The sequence below is a fragment of the Hyaena hyaena genome, unplaced genomic scaffold (assembly GCF_003009895.1).
Source record: "Hyaena hyaena isolate Hyena2069 unplaced genomic scaffold, ASM300989v1 scaffold_4, whole genome shotgun sequence".
NCBI classification, from domain to species: Eukaryota; Metazoa; Chordata; class Mammalia; order Carnivora; family Hyaenidae; genus Hyaena; species Hyaena hyaena.
Genome location: NW_024080636.1, coordinates 2,724,189 through 2,742,581, shown reverse-complemented (window position 1 = coordinate 2,742,581; position 18,393 = coordinate 2,724,189). Strand labels below are relative to the sequence as shown.

The following is an 18,393-nucleotide window of genomic DNA, read 5'->3' as shown; positions in this document are numbered from 1 at the left end:
AGTTGGTTAAGCGTCCGACTTTCGCTCGGGTCATGATCTCGCGGTTCGTGGGTTCGAGCCCCGCGTCGGGCTCTGTGCTGACTGCCAGCTCAGAGCCTGGAGCCTGTTTCAGTCTGTGACTCCCTCTCTCTCTGGCCCTCCCCTGCTCACGCTGTCTCTCTCTCTCCTAGAAATAAATAAAAAACATTAAAAAAAAATAAAATAAAATAAAATAAAATATTTCAGCCTCAGCTGTTTCGAAAGGACTTCAAATTAATCCTTGTCCTAAGGCATAAAAAGTTGGAATGCTCTACTAAAAGGTAAAAGGCATAAAAGCAGTTGATTTCGTCCCTAGGCTTCTTCTATGTAATAGAGGCTCTAAATTAGATTTTGGGCTCAATGGTGGCCCCATCAGGGCTGCAGATTCCACCATCTCCTTTAGTAACAAGCGTTCAGAACACAAATAGTTGACCAATCTTATTTTCTTAGTTGAAGTATAATTGACGTATAACATAGTAGTTTCATGACAGATCTTAAATATATCTCATATTACAGCTATATGTGTATTTTCTTACATTGTACTCACAATGCATCACCCTTTAAGAATTACTGAGCTTTCTCTTCCCTGAATTCCACTCTGTTTATTTAACATCCATTTTAGAATAGAATGCTAGCTTTGTATATTGAATTTCTCTGTACACTTGCGTATCTGTTTTATTCCCACAGCCACCCAATGAGATAGGAAGGGAGACAGTACCATTCCATTACCTTCAGAATAAAGGATGACTTGGCTTTAGTGAAACACACTCAGATGGATGTGTTGATTTTAAAAATGGTTTAAAAAATTATGCTTCTTTGGCTTTTTGAGCTGACCAATGTTCCACTGTGACTATAGGCTCTTTTTCTGTTTTATTTGCCCAGTTTTTAGTCTCCTTTTCCTTATGTACTTGAGAACAAATTAAAATTACACTAACTTGCCTTCTCTTATTTAATTTGATAGATGTTGTTTCAATTTGTCAAGGCCACTTTGAGTCTAGTTTTATCTTAGGTTTTAGCAGATGCATTCAATTTCAATGCGCTTAACAAGCATGCTCTCCATCCTATCATGTTGAGATAAGGCCGCATATATTTCATTAGAGATCCATTTTGGCCTATGTATTTATCAGGTGTTTTGACAAGCATGATATTATAACAAAGTCATATGAAGCCCTCCAGAGACAGCAGTTCCCTCCCCATAAGTGTCACACGGTGAAAATTGCTGAAAACTAGAACATTCCTGTTCAAGCAGATGGCCTTCGCTCTCCTTCCTTTTTTGAGTGTGGGACTTACTCCTTTAATTTCTGCATAGTCCTCTGGTTTTGTCTGACTCTGACCTTTGCTTATTTACCTTGGTCTGATTGTACATGTGAACCCACGGTGACCTCTGATCTGACATGATGGGGTGACAGGCAGTTGCCTCGAAACAGACATACACATAACTCAGTATACAAACACCATGTTTGATGCATTTAGGACGGGAAGGCCTTCAGGGTTCAGGGTTGTGGCAGCAGACAGGGATCCCCGGTGCCCTGCTCTGGGGGGAGCTGGCCTGTTTGTTCCCTCCTCTCCCCTCCACCGCCCCAGGGCTGACCACTCCCCTTCCAAACAGATTCTTAACAACCTTCATGGGAATTTAAAACATTTTTACTTCACAGTGTTTTGTTAACTGGATTTGGGTTTTGTTTTTTTTTTTTTAAATCAGTGTGTTAAAGATTCCATTTAAAGTTGTTTGTTTTTTTTTTTTTAGGTTTTATCTAAGTAATGTCTACACCCAACACGCAGCTTGAACTCACAGCCCCAAGATCAAGAGCTGAATGCTCTTCTGACTGAGCCAGCCAGGAACCCCTAAAGTTAATTTTTAATACAAGTTTATATAGATCCTTCCACCATCTCTAATAGGCTAACCTTCTCTGTAGTTTACTTTAGGTTATGACAAAAAAAGCATAATTTGACAAGTATAAAAGTATGAACATATCTATTATGAAAACATAACTGCATGTTAAAACATCAAAAACGGGGCAGTTAGCCTCTCAGGTTATGTGTGAAATAAAGGCATTGTCCTCTGCTTCCCGAATGGCCGCTTGTGTGCTCCCTGAGTGAGCGCTGGACGGGCACCCACCCGAGGAGGCCGCCCGGGTCCTGCTGCAACGTCCCCGCTGGACTCCAGGCCTCTGCTCCTGACTCCCTGTACACGTGTGCCCCGCCATGATTGTCCCTCCCCTGGACCCCTCCCTGCCTTCCTCCCCCGACTTCCTTACACTCCCTTCCTCCCCAGTCCCCTCTCTCTGGCTGTCACTTCATCGTTGTTGCCACAACTCACACTTCTGTCCCCCAGCCTGTGTGTGTCACCCGTTCAGGCACAGGGTTTCATTCATCCCTCTGTTGCTGTGACTTTGAGCAGCTAACAGAGTTGTATGATTATCGCATTATCTGTTTTTCTTAACACGACCTGTAATGACCTTGACACTAAACCTCCAGAGAAAGGTTAATTTTCCTTCAGGATTTGGTTTTTCTAAATTCTTAGGAGTATCATGAAATTTGCAGTATTGAATTTTATTGCTTATGCTGTGTTACAGAATAAGTTGTGACAAATTGAATTTTCCTAAAATCTTCTTTTAGGGGTGGGGGGATGATGAGAGGATCTGTACACTTGATTATAAAATACAACCTATAAGGAATAGACTAAATGCTAAAGGTAAAGGGCCATAAACACAGATATTGACAGTCACTCTGTACCAGGCCAAGTAAGTCATCCCGGAGATGCTGAACTAGTTCCTGCTGACGGGTTAAAAGAGCTAATGCAATGCGACGAGCTAGCATGCGAGGGCAGGCATTCGTTTCACGTCAGCAGCTGTCCGAGTCCCTCTAGAAAAACCAGCACGGATCTGAAGTTCGAACACTGTAAGGGCCCCTCGCTCCCTTCGCAGCGTCAGGGAGCCTTGGCCCCAGGTCGCACGCTGGCGTGTGGGGACAGCACTTGGCAGCAGGGCTCCTGGACTCTGCCAGGAAGGGTTATGTGATTCACGCGTTGAGCCATACAGTTCCCGCACGAGAGCTTGGATTTTCCAGGACGTACAGCTTCCTTTATTCCATATTGTCCCCCGCCCCTTGTCCAGGCCATGGCCGGTTCTGTAGGACCTGAAAGCCTCCAGCTGCAGGCCAGTTTCTTCCCATCTTCCCATTTACTGAAAAGAAGTCTGATAAAGGAAAACCCAGTCAGCCTAACGGTGCCCTCAGAGATGCTATCCTCACCTTTCTGGCTTTGCCTCTCTGCTCGGCCGGGGAGGGAGAGGGTCGGTGAGAGCCCTGGGGTCCTGCCGCTTCCTGTGCACTCCAGCACTTGGCGTCCTAGCCAGTCACTTGCTCAAGGCACTTGGCGCCTGTGCTTCACCTTCATCTATAAAATATGGAAACTGAGAGTGCCCGCTGCAAAGACGGTTGTCCAGAGCACGAGTGACGCTTTGGAAGGTGCATGGAGAAACGTTTGGCGAGTGCCGTGGGCCGCTGTCTGCCCTAGAGGGGTGTTCTCGCACTTTCGTGAAGATGCCTTCCTGTGAGCTCACTCACTCCGGGAGCCATGGTCCACGTACACGTACCATTCGTTAGTGCTTCCTCCCAGGAAGGGAGGCGCCCCTGCAGATGAAACCACCATTTTCTTTTTGTTTTTACTCTTGTGGGAAACTCAAGTTTGGGGAGAGAAGGGTGTGTGGTATTTCAGGTGCAGTGTTAATTAGTGTCTTCTGATATGGCGGCGGCCCACATGGACTTCTTGGGAATTAGATTGTTCAAAGGAGAGGAGGCAGAAGGAAGGGAATAAGACCTGCCTTGTACGTTAAGTAAAGCATTAATGTTCTTTCTTGTGAGTTGGTAATTTTTTGATAATGGTTACCTAAGGCCAAAGTAAAGAGTCTACCCAGTAATAAAATTATTTTTAAATAAACATTTTTGATTGGTCAGCACTATATAAGGGAGATCCAGAATAAGTAAGAATTCACAGAATGATTCAGAACCGTCACACTCCCCCCCGCCCCCCCAGCTGATATGTACAGTATATGAAGACTGCAGAGGACTCTATCGTAGTCTGAGGATTGAGCCTATCATTTACGGGCAGTGTGAAACCACCGGCAGTTTCTGAGTGTGTAATATCACACGATCAGCTTTGTGTCTTGGAAAGGCAGCTCCTGAGAGACGCAGGGAGAGATGAAGTACCAGGCCCACTGGTTGAGGGGGTGTGTGTGGCCTTAACCTACTTAGAGATGATGAGGGCTGAAGAAGTGGCAGAAGGGGACTCAGAAGGAGCAGACCAGTATGAAGATCATTTTGGAATCAAAGGTTGATAGTATCCAGAAACTAGTTAGGTGTGGCAGGTAAAGGAGTGAGGAACGAAGCTGAGGCTTCCCTTTGAAGCAGGCGGGTCAGCAGATGGGGTGGGCTGGGTAAGTCCCCAGTGGCAGCAAAAAAGGGATTGAGGAAGAGAAGGGAGAGCTTCGTTTGGTAGCCCATGTTTGGTAGCTCATGTGTGATGGGCAGGGGGAAATACTGGGCGTGACAGCTCAGCGGGTGTGTGCATTCAGGCTGACCACGCCCCATGACTCTAGGACAGCACTTTCTTAGGACTGGCTGGTTTTTATTTAGCTTTTTGGATAGGTGTAAAATCTGTAAACTTAATCCACATTGCAAGGAAGCGGGAAGAAATCGTGACATCTGTGTCATTTAAAAAAAAAAAACCTTCATAGAGAATTCTGAAAAGCCATCAAAGAAATTAAACTATCATTATAATTACAGCCTACGATATGATTGGAGGTCGGAGGGGGCACAGAAAAGGTAATTTGCTATTTTGGGCTTTCTAATAATTTTTCAAGACATTAACATTATTGACAACACAGTGGAATACCAAACTGCATTTAGTAATAGCGAGAAAAAGCTGATAGGAAACGTTACTTTTGGGGGCCTAGAAAAAACCTCTTGTGCACAGTGTAACACCTCATTTTCTCAGAATTCCAGGATGTAGCCAAAGGCCTGTGTGTGCCGAACTGAGACTTGACAGAGTGTGTGCACTTTACTTTGAGGTCAGATGGGTTCTGAGGTTCAGATTGTCACTGTGTAGGGACACTTATTTTTGAAGGGTCTGAGACCGGTCCACTCACAGGAACAACAGGAAACCCCAGAAAGGACTAAAGAAGAGCCAGCTTAGCAGCCGGGCCGCGGGGTCTAGAGGGGGCGCCGGGCCTGTCGCCAGGCTGGAAGCTCTTTAACTCCTGAGTCATCAAAGGGCAAACTACCTTTTATGACGGAATTAGGAATTACATGTTCTCTACGTAAGAGTAAATAGTAACAACGTTACTCGTATCCTAAAAGTAAGAGAACAGTAGGTAAAAGAAAGCCAAGGTCCTGACAGCCCAATAGATTTGCTGCTTTTCTAGATTTTGTCCATGTGCTTGTTTTACTAGATATAATAATAGTGTAGTAACAGTTGTTAACATGGATCGCCTGCTCTCCACGCGCTGTGTGTGAATCACCACATTTAACCCTCCCCGCGGCCCTCCGAGGTGGGCCTCCTTGGCGCTCCTGGACGCAGCTGAGTCCAGGATCCAGACCCGGAGAGGTTCTGCCGTTAACTGGAGACACTAAGCCGTGTTGCTTTCACTTAATTTTGTAATTTTAGCTTGCATAGTAACTTAGGGTATTTTGTTTTAATATGTGTATAATGTAATTTAGCCCAGTATTCCTGGGCTATATAATTATATAATATATATTATTCCTGCACTGTTAGACATTGAGGCTTCCAGTTTATTTTCTATTTCTTATGCGGCGGCAAACATTTCTACTCATGGAGTTTTGTGTGAGGGAAAACCTCCAGATGTTAAGCTGCTAAGTCAAAAAGTGTGAATATTTTAAGGAATTTTTGATAGACATTATCTTGTGGTTTAACCAGAAAAGATCGTGCCGAGCTGTATGACCATCCCCAGATACAGGAGAGTCCACGTTTTACTATGAGGCAAACAACACTGGGTATATTTAAATTTTTAACTTTTTCCTTTAAATTTTATTTCTTGGGTTAGTGATATTGCAGTTGTCCCCTGTTAATTTTAATGTTTCTCCTCAGTTTGTCATTTTTCTGTGCATCATTTCCCCAGTCTGAATAACTTAAGTCACCTGGAAAATGGAGCTGTATAGAAACCCTTTCTTCAGGAGCGCTGCCTAAAGGAGAGCACTTAGATAAAGCTTTCTCATCTGTAAGTAAGGCTGTGGCCGAGGACTGTTAGGGGGAAAATGAACTTCGCTGGAGATCAGATAGCTTCCTTGGTGGACACTAAACTATTCCTAGAAGCTTTGGAGTTGAGGTGGTTTAAAGGTGGAAGTAAGTACCGTGAGCTGGCGTCCGGCCTGGAAGGTGTCCTCCCGTGTCCTTCTAGTGGAGGTGTGGGTCCCTGTCATTAAGCTTATTGGGTGGAAATTCAGCCGTGGATGACCGTGTCCCAGTAAGCCAGGTACAGTGGGCGATTTGGGCCGGCTGTGCATAGGAGCGGACACTGAACTTGAATTTGCATGTGTCGGCAGCAGACTGCTGGGCGTGTGCCGTAGGAGAACGGAACCGCAGAACCGCCGCGTGAGCAGACACACGGGAGCAAGGTCAACACAATGGCGCGTTTCCGCCCGAAAGAACAAACGTCAGGATGGGAGTGGGACCCGCTGCGGTGACATCAGCTTTAGAGGCATTTCATTTCTTACTTGTTTCACTGCGTGGCTCGTGGAAGAGTTTCTAGTAAAACGTCTTTGTTCATTTAAGTCGCGGGCGTACTCATGGTGACTGGCTCTGTAGAGATGCTGGGTGGCTCGACTTGGAAAACTGTGTCTGTGAAGTTTCGATCTTGGTTGAGCCGGATGTCAGGTGTAGGCCTTTGTTACTTGTAAGTTGTATTTGCTGCTGTTGTTGAAAAGAGCTGAGTTGGTGGGATGATGGTTCATTAAGCAGTAGGATAGTTGCCAGTTGGTTCTCTTTGCTTGTTTCTAGGTAGAGTTCCCTCTGCAAGAAATCAAAATACGGTAGTGCTTTGAAAAGGCAGGCCCTTGAAAACACTGTATTTGTTTGTAGACATGAGACTTTGTACCTCCCAGCAGGCCTGGGCATTTTAATCCACTGTTAGTGAAAAGCACATTTAAAAAAACCTAACAAAAAAAACAAAAAACAAACCTGCTTGCCTGTCACCCGGTCCCCCAGGCAGCAAGTCCCCAGCACTCCCATCATACCTGTTGGGCCACTTAGCACCATGCATCCTGACTTTTCCTGACTGAGCCCACCAGAGTGGCCGGCTCTGGCTGATCAGGACAGGGTGAGCCCGTGTCTAGCTGGCTATCCTAAGAGGCCTGTAATAAGCAACAGATGTCTGGCAGTGGGAAGTGGGCCTTTGGATGCCATTTAAAGTCCTTTATTTTTTTAAATGTTTGTTTATTTTTGAGGGGGGAGGGGCGGAGAGGGAGACAGACGCCTAAGCAGGCTCTGCGCTGTCAGTGCAGCGGAGAGCCTGACCCAGGGCTTGAACTCACAGACTGTGAGAATATGACCTGAACCAAAATCAAGAGTCAGAAGCTTAACCGACTGAGCCACCCAGGCACCCCTGAAGTGATGCTTCTAAAATTTCTTTAAATATTTATTTCTGAGAGAGAGAGGGAGACACAGAATCCGAAACAGGCTCCTGACTGAGCTGGCTGCCAGCACAGAGCCTGACACAAGGCTGGAACCCACGAACCATGAGATCATGACCTGAGCCAAAGTCGGTCACTCAACCGACTGAGCCACCCAGGCGCCCCTGAAGTGACACTTCTAAAACCCGCGTGTAGCCATACCAGTGCAGGCTTCCAGCCCCAGTTTACTATCACCTTACACTGGTCCATTCAGCCAGTTCGAGTTGGCATCTGTTCTGTGCCAGGGACAAATACGTGCACATCGTTAAAATGATATCGTGTTATAGACAGTGACTGGGTAGCTGCTTTAGACTGGGGGTCCAGGTAAATTTCCCTGATGGGCTGAGGTGGGAGTGGTATATAATGAGCCGGGCTTTGAGATCAGAGGGCATTTAGACAGAGCATCCAGGGGCTGTAGGGGGAAACGGGCTTGATGGATATGAGGAACAGAAAAGACAGGATGGTGAGGGAGCACTGGATACGGAGCGGGTAATGAGGTTGGAGAGGTGGGCGGGAGCTAATTTCTGTGGCCTGTGTGAGCAGCCCTGGCACAGAACAACGGGGCAGACGCTGTGCCATTTCCTGAAACTGGAAAGCCTGGAGGAGGAACAGGTTTGGTGGAGAAATCAGAAGGTGTGCTATGTTCATGTTAAGTCTGGATGCCTCTTAGCCATCCAAGTGAAGTGCGACCATTTCAGAACGAAGGAATTCTGATGGGTGGTTTCTTGCGGCTAAGAGCAGCTCTAGCTTCGCCTAGATCAGCACTTAGGTAAAGGGTAGTGAGAGCGTGGGGTCTGTGCAGGCACCAAGAAGTGCTTAACCTGAGTCAGGAAGCCTCGTGCCAGTAAGTCAGAGTGACTTGGGGGGTTTTGAAGAGCGAATGGAGGGAGAACTGGGCACGTGTTAAGAGCTACCCCTCCCTGCTTTCCCAAGCCCTTCTCTCTCGTGCTCTGAAACCCACGGCCCACCAGGAGCACACGCTTCGTTCTCCACTTCGAGCAGCCCCTCACCTGGCTCCCTCCGCGTGCTCCTGCCTCTCGTCCCTCACAGGTGGCCGTAAACACTCATTAGTAGTTAGCACACTCACTGCGGGCCACGTACTGTTCAAGAGACTCTGTACTGTGTGTGCTGAGATGGAGGAGCAGTGTGCGAGGCGCCGTACAGCTGTGGGTGGGTATCTATCAACTGCTGTGCTGTAGCTTCGCTTCCCAGCAGGGCTCTACTCTACAGGCCTTCAGGCACCCTTTCTTCAGGACAGTGAATCACTTCCGGGGGTATTCTGTCTCCAGCAAGGGAGCTCCATTCTCTCAGACCCATCCCTCCCCCTCCTTTGGAAAAAAGAGGGTTCCATTTATGGCAGAAATGCTAACAAGATTTTGTTGGTGAGTTTTAGAAGACCACATTCAGAATTAGCTTCCAGATTAACTCTGGGGAACCCCAGGAAATCACACACACACACACACACCCCACCATTACCACCACCACCACCTGCCGCCTTGGGCCCTCAAAGGCTCTGAGACCACCAGCAAATACCAGTTGTTGCCTTTAGCTTTTTAATTTGACTTGGGAATTCTGAAGCGCCATAGTCATTGATGTATTTTCAGTTTCAGTAATTTTGCTAACGCCATCATGTATTTGTTGCCTTTGTAATCTTACTCATGAAAGAGAACCCACGTGATGGAGCCACCTTTTATCACAAAACCACTGTGCTGACCAGGCTGCCCAGAGAAAAAGGACCTCAAGAAGAGCAAAAGGGACTCTTGCTTTTACCCAACAGAAGGTCTTTGAAGACACTAGAAGAGATTGTTGGCAAGGGGTAATGATTACAGACTCTTGTAGGTCTCTCTTTATTCTTGAATTAGTCCTAGGGATGGGTTACCTGCAAAATCATAATGGTAGCCAAGTCATTTACCACCCAGTTTTTTACCCTGTAAAACGCAGATAATAACTGGACCACCCTATCAGGTTTTAAGAGATAAAATGAGATTGGTCATAACAGTCGATTGTTATTTAAATGTTGGAGGTGGGGGCACCTGGCTGGCTCAGTCAGTTAAGTGTCTGACTTGGTTTTGGCTTAGGGCATGATGTTGTGGTTCATGAGGTTAAGCCCTATACGGGGCTCTGTGCTGACAGTACCGAGCCTGCTTGGGATTCCTTCTCTCTCCTTCTCCCTCTGCCCCTGCCCTATGTCCTCTCTCTGCCTCTCTTAAAATAAAACAAATAAACATTAAAAACATAGTAAAAAAATAAAAATCAGCTATGGAAGAGGTAGTTGTTGAATTTAGTCAGTATTTCTAATAGTAGTCCTGTTACTTCTGAGTTTCCATTTTCTTCCTCTGTTGGAGTTAAGATTGGCCTTTTGCTGTGTATCTTCTATTCTGGGATTAAGCTTCTAAAATAGAAAATAAGGAAGAAAGTATCCATATCCACGAAGATGGATTGAGCCAGTAGTTCTTAAACTTTCTTGGGGATGAGAAACACCTGGGATGCTGCACCTTTCAGTCCTCCTGGGTCATGGCTGTCGTCTGCATTGTTAACACATGCTTCCGGTGGTGACGGGTAGAACACTCCGTGTGTTTAAGTTAGTTCACGAAAGCTACATTGTGAGCTAGTCAACCAGTTTTGGTTACAGTTTCCATGCTAGGTTGGTACCAATTTTTCCCTCCAGTGCAAGGTTTCTGGGAGGAGTGGCCTAAGGGTTTGGACGTGAAATGAGGTGTCTCACACATTATCGCTTCATTAAGTGGCCCCATAAAGCCCTCAGAGAGGGTTGTTGGGATCTGGCACCGGCTTTAGGGGGTGGCGCCAGCGGCCCCGTGGGGAGTTGCACTGGGAATAGTCCCAGTGTGCCAAGACACCCTAGTTTTCTCAGGTTCCTTTCTGCCTTTTTTCTGTAGGACATGCCTCCTCTGTCCCTTTTCAGGTGGCCGTGCCCTTGAAGAACTGGCCGCTTCAGGAGTGGGGTGTTTTGCAAACAACACCTTGACTTGGGCTGAGAAGATGAGCGGGTGAGCGGGCTGGTGAGGTGGAGGTAGATCCGCACAGGAAAGATTGAAACAAACCCAGGGGGAAGAGAGGCGGTAAAAACCCAGAACGAGGGCCTCGGAGGGCTGGGAATTGGCAGACGGAGCTCTGGTGTAGGCTGCCCGGATTCGGAGTCCTGTGACAGGAGGCCTGTGGTGGCAGCGGCTTTGCCGTTCCTGTTCCCAAATCGTCAGCAGCTAAATGCGAGCATCTTGTGAATGAGCGGCTCCCTGTAGTTGGCTTTCTGGAAGCATAAACCCAGCTCCTGGGATGAGCTAGGGAGACGAGGAGGATTATACAGAGAGTCACTTTCCTGGCAGGCAGTTTCTTTACAGAGATGCCTTTCTAAACACAAAAGGTAATTATTTCTCTTTAAATCCAATCCACTGTTTGAGCAAAGGGGAAAATAAAATCACACTAGTACGTAGTCTTGTGCAACTTTTATTTCAGTGTTTTCCACTCTGTCCATAAGCATTTATCTCTCTACTTCGAGAAAAGGCTCTTCTCTTTCTTCCCCCTGGGCTGCCAGGGCTCCTGCTCGGGGCAGCCTTTTCTCGGTTCTCAGGTTCTCAGCTGCTGTTCAGAGCAAATGTGCTAATTACTGGTTTAAAAAACCCCCTGACCCAGACCCCTCCTTTCTAACTTCTTAAAGGGCACAGATCTCTTTTATTTTTAATATGTAAAACTTCCCCTCAACAAAATATGTAACGTTTTATCAAAGCCACAGCTTTCTTTCCCAGCTGTAAAAGATGCCTTCTGATTAGAATTATTTTAAATGGAGTGTATGTACTTGTAGGTAAGATAAATTGTAAAGTGTGTGTAGGGTAAAATTGCAACCTGGAGAAACCCAAGATCTGGTTAGCCTAAAGAAACATCCTTAGCGAAACCTGTGCGGACTTTTTGATAGGTGGAGTTACGAAGAATGTATATTAACATAACTATACATTTTGTGCAAAAGAAAACAAACTAAACCTTTTGTAACAGTTTAATATTTTAGAAAGGGGGATAAAGATTGGTTTTTAACTTAAATTTGACAAGTGGATGAATTTTATTAGGGAAATTGCTTTATATTGCTTTGTCTTGCCTGTAGGTCTTTATTATTGCTGAATCTGAAGACTGTAAGTCCAGAGGAGAGGATTACAGAACATTTAAAACCCGCAACAGGTGGTCAGTGTCTGCACCCACCACGTCCATAGTTGAAGTTCATTCCATATGTGATCATTATAAACTGTTTCAGCTTTGCGGGCACCAAATGATTACTGGTATTAGTACATGTTCAGAGAACATTATCATCAGTAAAGTGTTTATGTTAAGATATATAATTGAGAGGGGGTAATTACTGTGCCTGGTCTGTTAAAAATGTGCCAGTGAAAAGATAAATGTTCAAAACAAGTCCACCTAAGTGGCAGTAGCTGCGGTTAAGTATGATTGCTAGTGGTGGACTGTAAAAGCCAGCTCTTCCTGGATGTCTGTGCTGCTGCCCATCTCCAGCTTGCAGATAAGTCGAGGGGACCCTGGTTGTCATGGGGCCATCCATTCCATGTGGGACCACTGCTGGAACTTTCTCCTTCTGTTTTTATACAGGGTGTCCTAGGAATACCCTACAGGTCATTTAAAAAATACTTCTCCTCCATTGTCAAACACAGGGTTTTATGTGGTTTGGGCATTTTTCCCCTTCATCAGTTTTCTTTTTTTTCTTTCTTTCTTTTTTTTTAAGTTACTTATTTTGAGAGAGAGGGAGAGAGAGAAAGCGTGTGCTTTCACACACACACACACACACACACTCTCTCTCTCTCTCTCTCAAGCACAACTGGGGGAGGGGCATCGAGAGAGAATCCTAAGCAGGCTCTGTGCTGTCATCATGGAGCCGATGTGGGGCTCGAATCCACAAACTGCAAGATTATGACCTGAGCTGAAACCAAGAGTCAGACACTTAACTAAGACACCCAGCGCCCCCCACACACCAGTTTTCTTAAAAGATTCTCCACCTCCTACCTTTTTCCCCAGTGGGATTTTATCCCCAATTTACTGTTGAGAGAATCGAGGTTTAAATAGATTAATTGGGTCTTGCTCATCTAGCTGGTAAGAGGCAGGGCGAGGGGTTGGTTTTCCTTTCTTGAGAAAGATTCTTTCTCCACCCTGGCTTTCTCTCCATTTTTCTCATTTCATGTCTTCGTCTCTTTTTAGACTGCCAGTATTTAAGGCAGGAACCAAGATTCCCCACTGAATACAAGCAAGGCGAATATAGGAGGTGCCCGCTGACTAACTGGAACATGTCTTTCACTGCATTGTTTCCTCCCCTCCACTTTAAAATAAACAAGAAAATGATTAAAAAAAAAAAAAAAAGCTTGCCGGCAGAGATTTATTTTTTGTGATGTTTTATATTATGCATTCCTTTTTTTTTTTTAAATGTTTATTTATTTTTGAGAGTGAGTACAAGCCAGGGAGAGACAGAGAGAGAGGGGGGAGATACAGAATCCAAAGCAGCCTCTAGGCTCTGAACTGTTGGTGCAGAGCCTGAGGCAGGGCTCGATCCCATGAGCTGTGAGATCATGACCTGAGCCCAAGTCAGATGCTTACCTTACTGAGCCACTCAGGTGCCCCAAGATTTATTTTTAGAAGGAAGTTTTTAAGTTCTATCTTGGGGTCACTTTGATAAAGCTTAGTCTTTACCTGGTATCTCACAAGAATATTCCTAATAATGGACTCATCACTCTGAGGCAATAGAGAATAATCAGTTTAATTCAGAATAGTGTAATGTGTTCCAGAAAGTTGCTAGCTTTATCTAGAATGTCATTTGAATTGTCATTTGAATTTAAACCCATTCCTGGTTACTCCGGTTGAGATTTTGTCCTAGGTCTAAAACAAATGGAGTGTTTTAAAGAGTAGGTCACTTGGAGAGCTGGGGCTGTGCGAGTTCTCTGCTCATCATAATCTCGCTGCACTGATGCCCGAAGGACTCCCCTTCCACTTTGTCACCCGGCAAGGGCACCACCACACACCAGAGCTCCCCAAGATACTACTCACAGACTTCCTGGCTGTAGCTCATCACCAAGTCCTGCCGGTTTTATCTCCAAAGTGTCTCTAAGTGCAGCCTCTTGTATGCATTTGCACACCCTCCCACACAAACTTCCATGCTATCCCTAACCTGGCAACGACGTTGGCCCTACATTCGTGCTCACCTGGCTCCCCACCGCATGCGCCCTCCACACCCTGATTGCTTATTCCCGTTTGTTCCTTGTCATGGATGTCTTCCCCGCCTTCTTTGCCTGAGGAGCTCCCACTCCTTCACAACTAGACTGCTCAAGCCACACCCGTCAAGGATGCTTTCCTGACCTTAACGAGGTGGGCACACTACCTCTAAGCTGGAGAGTCCTGTTTACATCACAACACGTCACAGTTCTGCTGGAAGTTCCCTGAGGGCAGATACTACCTGACTTTGGGCCCTCAGTTTGGAGGCCCCTTTGCCTTGCCCGTAGGCATGCAATAAAAATGCATTGAATGAATAATAAAAAAAGGAATGATTTTTACCTTTCTGAAGTTGACACCATTTAAGCAAACCTAAGTATCAAAGTAAAGTCCACTGAGGGTCCAAGGACCCTTGAGCACCCCCATGAGGCGCCTCCTGGGAGGGGTAAGGGACAAGCAGCCCATAGAGACCAAGGCTGGCTCCTACTGACTTTCCTCCAACCCATGTTCCCAGTTTCTGGACTTTGCAGTTTTGTGCTGTTGACTCAGAATGGACACAATAATTAGGCAAGTTAAAAGTCCCAGGAACAGCTCATCAGGAAGTCAAATCCTTTCATCACATTCAATAGAATAACCTGCGTTTCGTGATTCTATAAAGAAGCACCAGCCTGACTTTCACCCATCAGCCAATACGCCCCGTCCCGTCTGATGGAGGGCAGCAGCTGTTCCTGGTTCCAGCACACTGACGTGTGAAAATCCAGATTTCTAAAACAGCAACAACAAAAAAGGTATATGTAATAGAGTCTTCTAGAGAAAAGACACCCTTGCCCAGCTTCACCTTAAACCTAATTTTTCCTTATTTGTTTGCTGAATGGTAAAATGGACATATCCATTGTATAAAGGCATGTGTACATTCCTCGTGTGCTCAAGGTTGTAGCTAAATCCTGGCTTCCTCTGTTTGGCAGATGAAGTACAGAAAGACAAGGAAGGACACTGTTAATGAAGAGAAAAGAGTCCTTTAATCCCAAGCCCTCTGGCCTCATTCAAAGCAGCGTAACTTTACTGTAAATCCATCTGTGAATACAAAGGCAGTAGAAAGGGATTCAGGGAACAAACTCTCCTCGTGGATCAGGGATGCAACTAGGAGACTGCTAGAGCAGCTGCATGTTGACTTTGACCTTGGTCATGCTGTCCTGCATGTTCCACCTCCAGGACCAGCCGCCCCTCAACCCCTACTTGGCCATGGAGACCCTTACTATAGGCTTATAGGGTCGTTTGAGAAGCTTTCCCAAGGAAGCTATTAATTTCAGGGCCAGCAGCAGTACCACTTTTCGATTGGGGTATGGGAGGGGAGTGGGGGTCTAAAAGGACAATTTCAATTCTAGATTATTTTTATACCTGAAGGATAATGATCAGATTAAGGAAGATTGTGCCCGTGTGTGTTTTTTCTCGTGGTTTTGGTGGGAAGCAGATGACTGTCCCAGGAGACAGAGATGAGCTGTTAGGCTCTAAAAGTATTGGGAGGAGCAGGGCCCTCAGCCCCTTGTGGCAGGGGATCCAGAAGCAGCAGGAGAAATTATTCTAGATCATTCTAACGCAAGTGAGTGGGTTTGCATAAGAAGGGTGGGGGTGGGCTGGGAGCATGTGGCTGTGTGGCGGGTGACACTGGTGCAGGCACGTGTAACAGGCAGGGGGGAGTGTCTCCAGTGCAGGGACCAGCCTGCGGGGCACTCTTCCTCGGGCTGCTTGTGCTCAATGTGTCTGCGTTGGGCACTTTAAGATGCTTTTGATCTCCTGCAAGTGTTTAATTTGTACTTGATTGCATGTAGTTTTATTCTTCCTTGTTTATTTAGCACCTTCCAATGCAAAAGTGCTTCACAAAAACACTACAACTAATTGCCATTATTTACAGCGCAAAGCTGACCATCCGCACCCCCTGGAGCCGCTGTCCGGCGTGTGGCAGGTGCTCAGAGCCTCCGAGGCTCTCCTTGTTTCAGGCAAGATACTCAAGGGAAACGTTTCAGAAAAATAATCGTTGAACTTAGTTTGTCTTAATTGAATAGGCTCTACTTGGTTTGTGGTGGGTCTAGTTTTGACATCAGTAACTGCCAAAAATATGACACGTTGTAGATGAAGGTGTGTTTTCCATATTTTTATAAGTCCTAATAATTACATAACTAATTTATAAGACATTTGACAGTTACTTCACATAAGAGCTTTACGAGGAAGGTAAAGCAAATCTTGTTATCCCCATTTTACAGATGATAAAATTGATGTGCTGATTTTGACTTTCACACAGGAGCTGACATCCTCAGGTTCTTTTCCCACCAGCCCGTGCACGGCTGCACAGCCGCTAACTGTGGCATCATGCCGTCGCAGTTTCTCTGAAAAGCCGGTCAGACCTGACACTTCATTTTCAGGTACACACAGCCATCGGCCAGTGAGTGCTGCTAACGTGACTGACTGGCATTTACACTGGCGTCATCCCAGTTTACTAAGAGGTGTGTTTAATGGATTCCGTGACTAAAATTGGTGCATTTGCTAGAGGAGCTCTGGGACACAAGCATACCTTTCAGGCTCGTGTGCTATGCGCCCCACAGAGCTGGAGGGGACCCAGGCACCTCCCTGGCCCCCCGGGGTTGGCTGTGAAACCTTGGTGACTCCAGAGGCTGTAGCCAAGCCGTCTCTGCAGTCTGAGAATGGCAAGCAGCAGCGAAACGCTCAAGCTGGTCTCCTGAGCTTTCGTGGGGGAACATGAGATTATCGAGCTCTAAGGAAGCAAGGATCCAAAACATATAGGGTTTTATATGGATTGCTTTGGCCGACACCTTCAAGTGCTCTTGAAAGAAAATTGATACGATGCAGAGTTGCGTCAAAAAGAAAGGTGCTTCGAGGGCCTTAAAGGGCAGCTCCTTGTGTGTCAGCCATGCCGCTGCCACGTAGCTGGAGGAGATTGCTCCGGCAGCAGAGGCTTCTGTCCTAGATCTAGGAGGTATAATTAACGGTGGGGGGAAAGATCTTGCTGGCAGCCAGAAATGAGCACATACCTTGCTCCACATTCTCCAAGCTCTACCAGCATCAGCTATTAACTCCTGTTGAAGAGTAACCTCATTCGTTTTCTCAAGCTCTCGAATTCGTCAGACCTTCCACTCACTCCACCAGCTCACAGTCACAGTTCCTATGGTGTGCTATCCTGGGGACACAAGAGTGACTCTCATAGTTAAGGGGAGGTGGACAAACACGAGTAAGTAAATAACGTGAGCACGCACAGAGGTGCATGCACGTGAAAGCCATCTCAGGCTTCAAACCTAGGACGGAACCAGTCATCATCAACGCTAATATTACTCTGACCCAAATGCTTCACGATGCTCGTTAAACAGAGTGATTATTCAGGTCGATTTTATATCTCCTAGGAAAGAGTCATTCTGTGAATGAAGAAGCGTGCAAAGTTCTCCCTCAGAGCTTCCGTCAGGTACGGATTCAATCGCTCTTAGGTGATTCAGCTCCTGCAGTTTGCCGCCTCCAGTCAGTGAGCCCGGCCTCTGGGACAGTGAGAAGGGCTGGCGAAAGGGTCAGGGTGGGTGTTGGGCCACTTTCTGTTGTTTAAATATGGCCAAAAACTAAGAATACACCTTATAATCTATTTGCCAAGATAACAGTATCAGAAATGAGAAGAGTTGCTTAAAAATAACCTTTATTCCCTTCAGTAATGAAAATTTAGCTCTTGGGAAGATTGGGCTGTTGCTTGTTCGAAAAACGTATCTTGAGGGGCACCTGGGTGGCTCAGTTGGTTAAGTGTCTGACTTTGGCTCAGGTCAGGATCTCATGGCTCGTGGGTTCGAGCCCGTTGGGCTGTGCTGACAGCTCAGAGCCTGGAGCCTGCTTTGGATTCTGTGTCTCCCTTTGTCTCTGTCTCTTACTCTCTTTCAAAAATAAACAAACATCAAAAGAAAAAGAAAAACGTACCTTGACTTGGGGCACCTGGGTGGCTGTCGGTTGAGTGTCTGACTTTTGATTTCAGCTTAGGTCATGATCTCCCAATGGATGGGATTGAGCCCCAGGTCAGGCTCTGCACTGACATTGCAGAAACTGCTTAGGATTGTCTCTCTCTGTCTCTGTCTCTCTTTCTCTCTTCTCTCTCAAACTTTAAAAAAAAAAAAATGAAAAGCAGGGTGCCTGGGTGGCTCAGTCGGTTACATATCCAACTTCGGCTCAGGTCATGATCTCATGGTTCGTAGGTTCGGGCCCTGCGTCAGGCTCTGTGTTGACAGCTAGCTCAGAGTCTGGAGCCTGTTTTGGATTCTGTGTCTCCCTCTCTCTCTGACCCTCCCCTGTTCACACTGTCTCTCTCTCTCAGAAATAAATAAAGCATTTTTTAAAAAGTTAAAAAAAAAAACCTACCTTGACTTAGAAACCATGATTGAAGCCCCACTGTGTGTCTCAACAGTATTGTGTGGACTTAACCTCCCCTAGGAA

General features: G+C 46.1%; 1 protein-coding gene across 3 annotated transcripts in view; it reads left to right on the top strand.

Annotated features, from left to right (window-relative positions):
- The window catches only part of TCF20 (transcription factor 20), a 101,661-nt gene that overhangs the window by 57,760 nt on the left and 25,508 nt on the right, over window positions 1-18,393 (top strand). The window contains exon 3 of one of the 3 annotated variants that reach the window (XM_039234862.1): window positions 12,916-13,049. The exons of the other annotated variants lie outside the window; for them this stretch is intronic. Within the exon in view, the coding sequence (XP_039090793.1) occupies window positions 12,916-12,930 (15 nt within the window). The 3' untranslated portion in view covers window positions 12,931-13,049. Of the gene's footprint in view, window positions 1-12,915; window positions 13,050-18,393 lie in introns of those variants that run through there. 3 annotated transcript variants of the gene reach the window in all.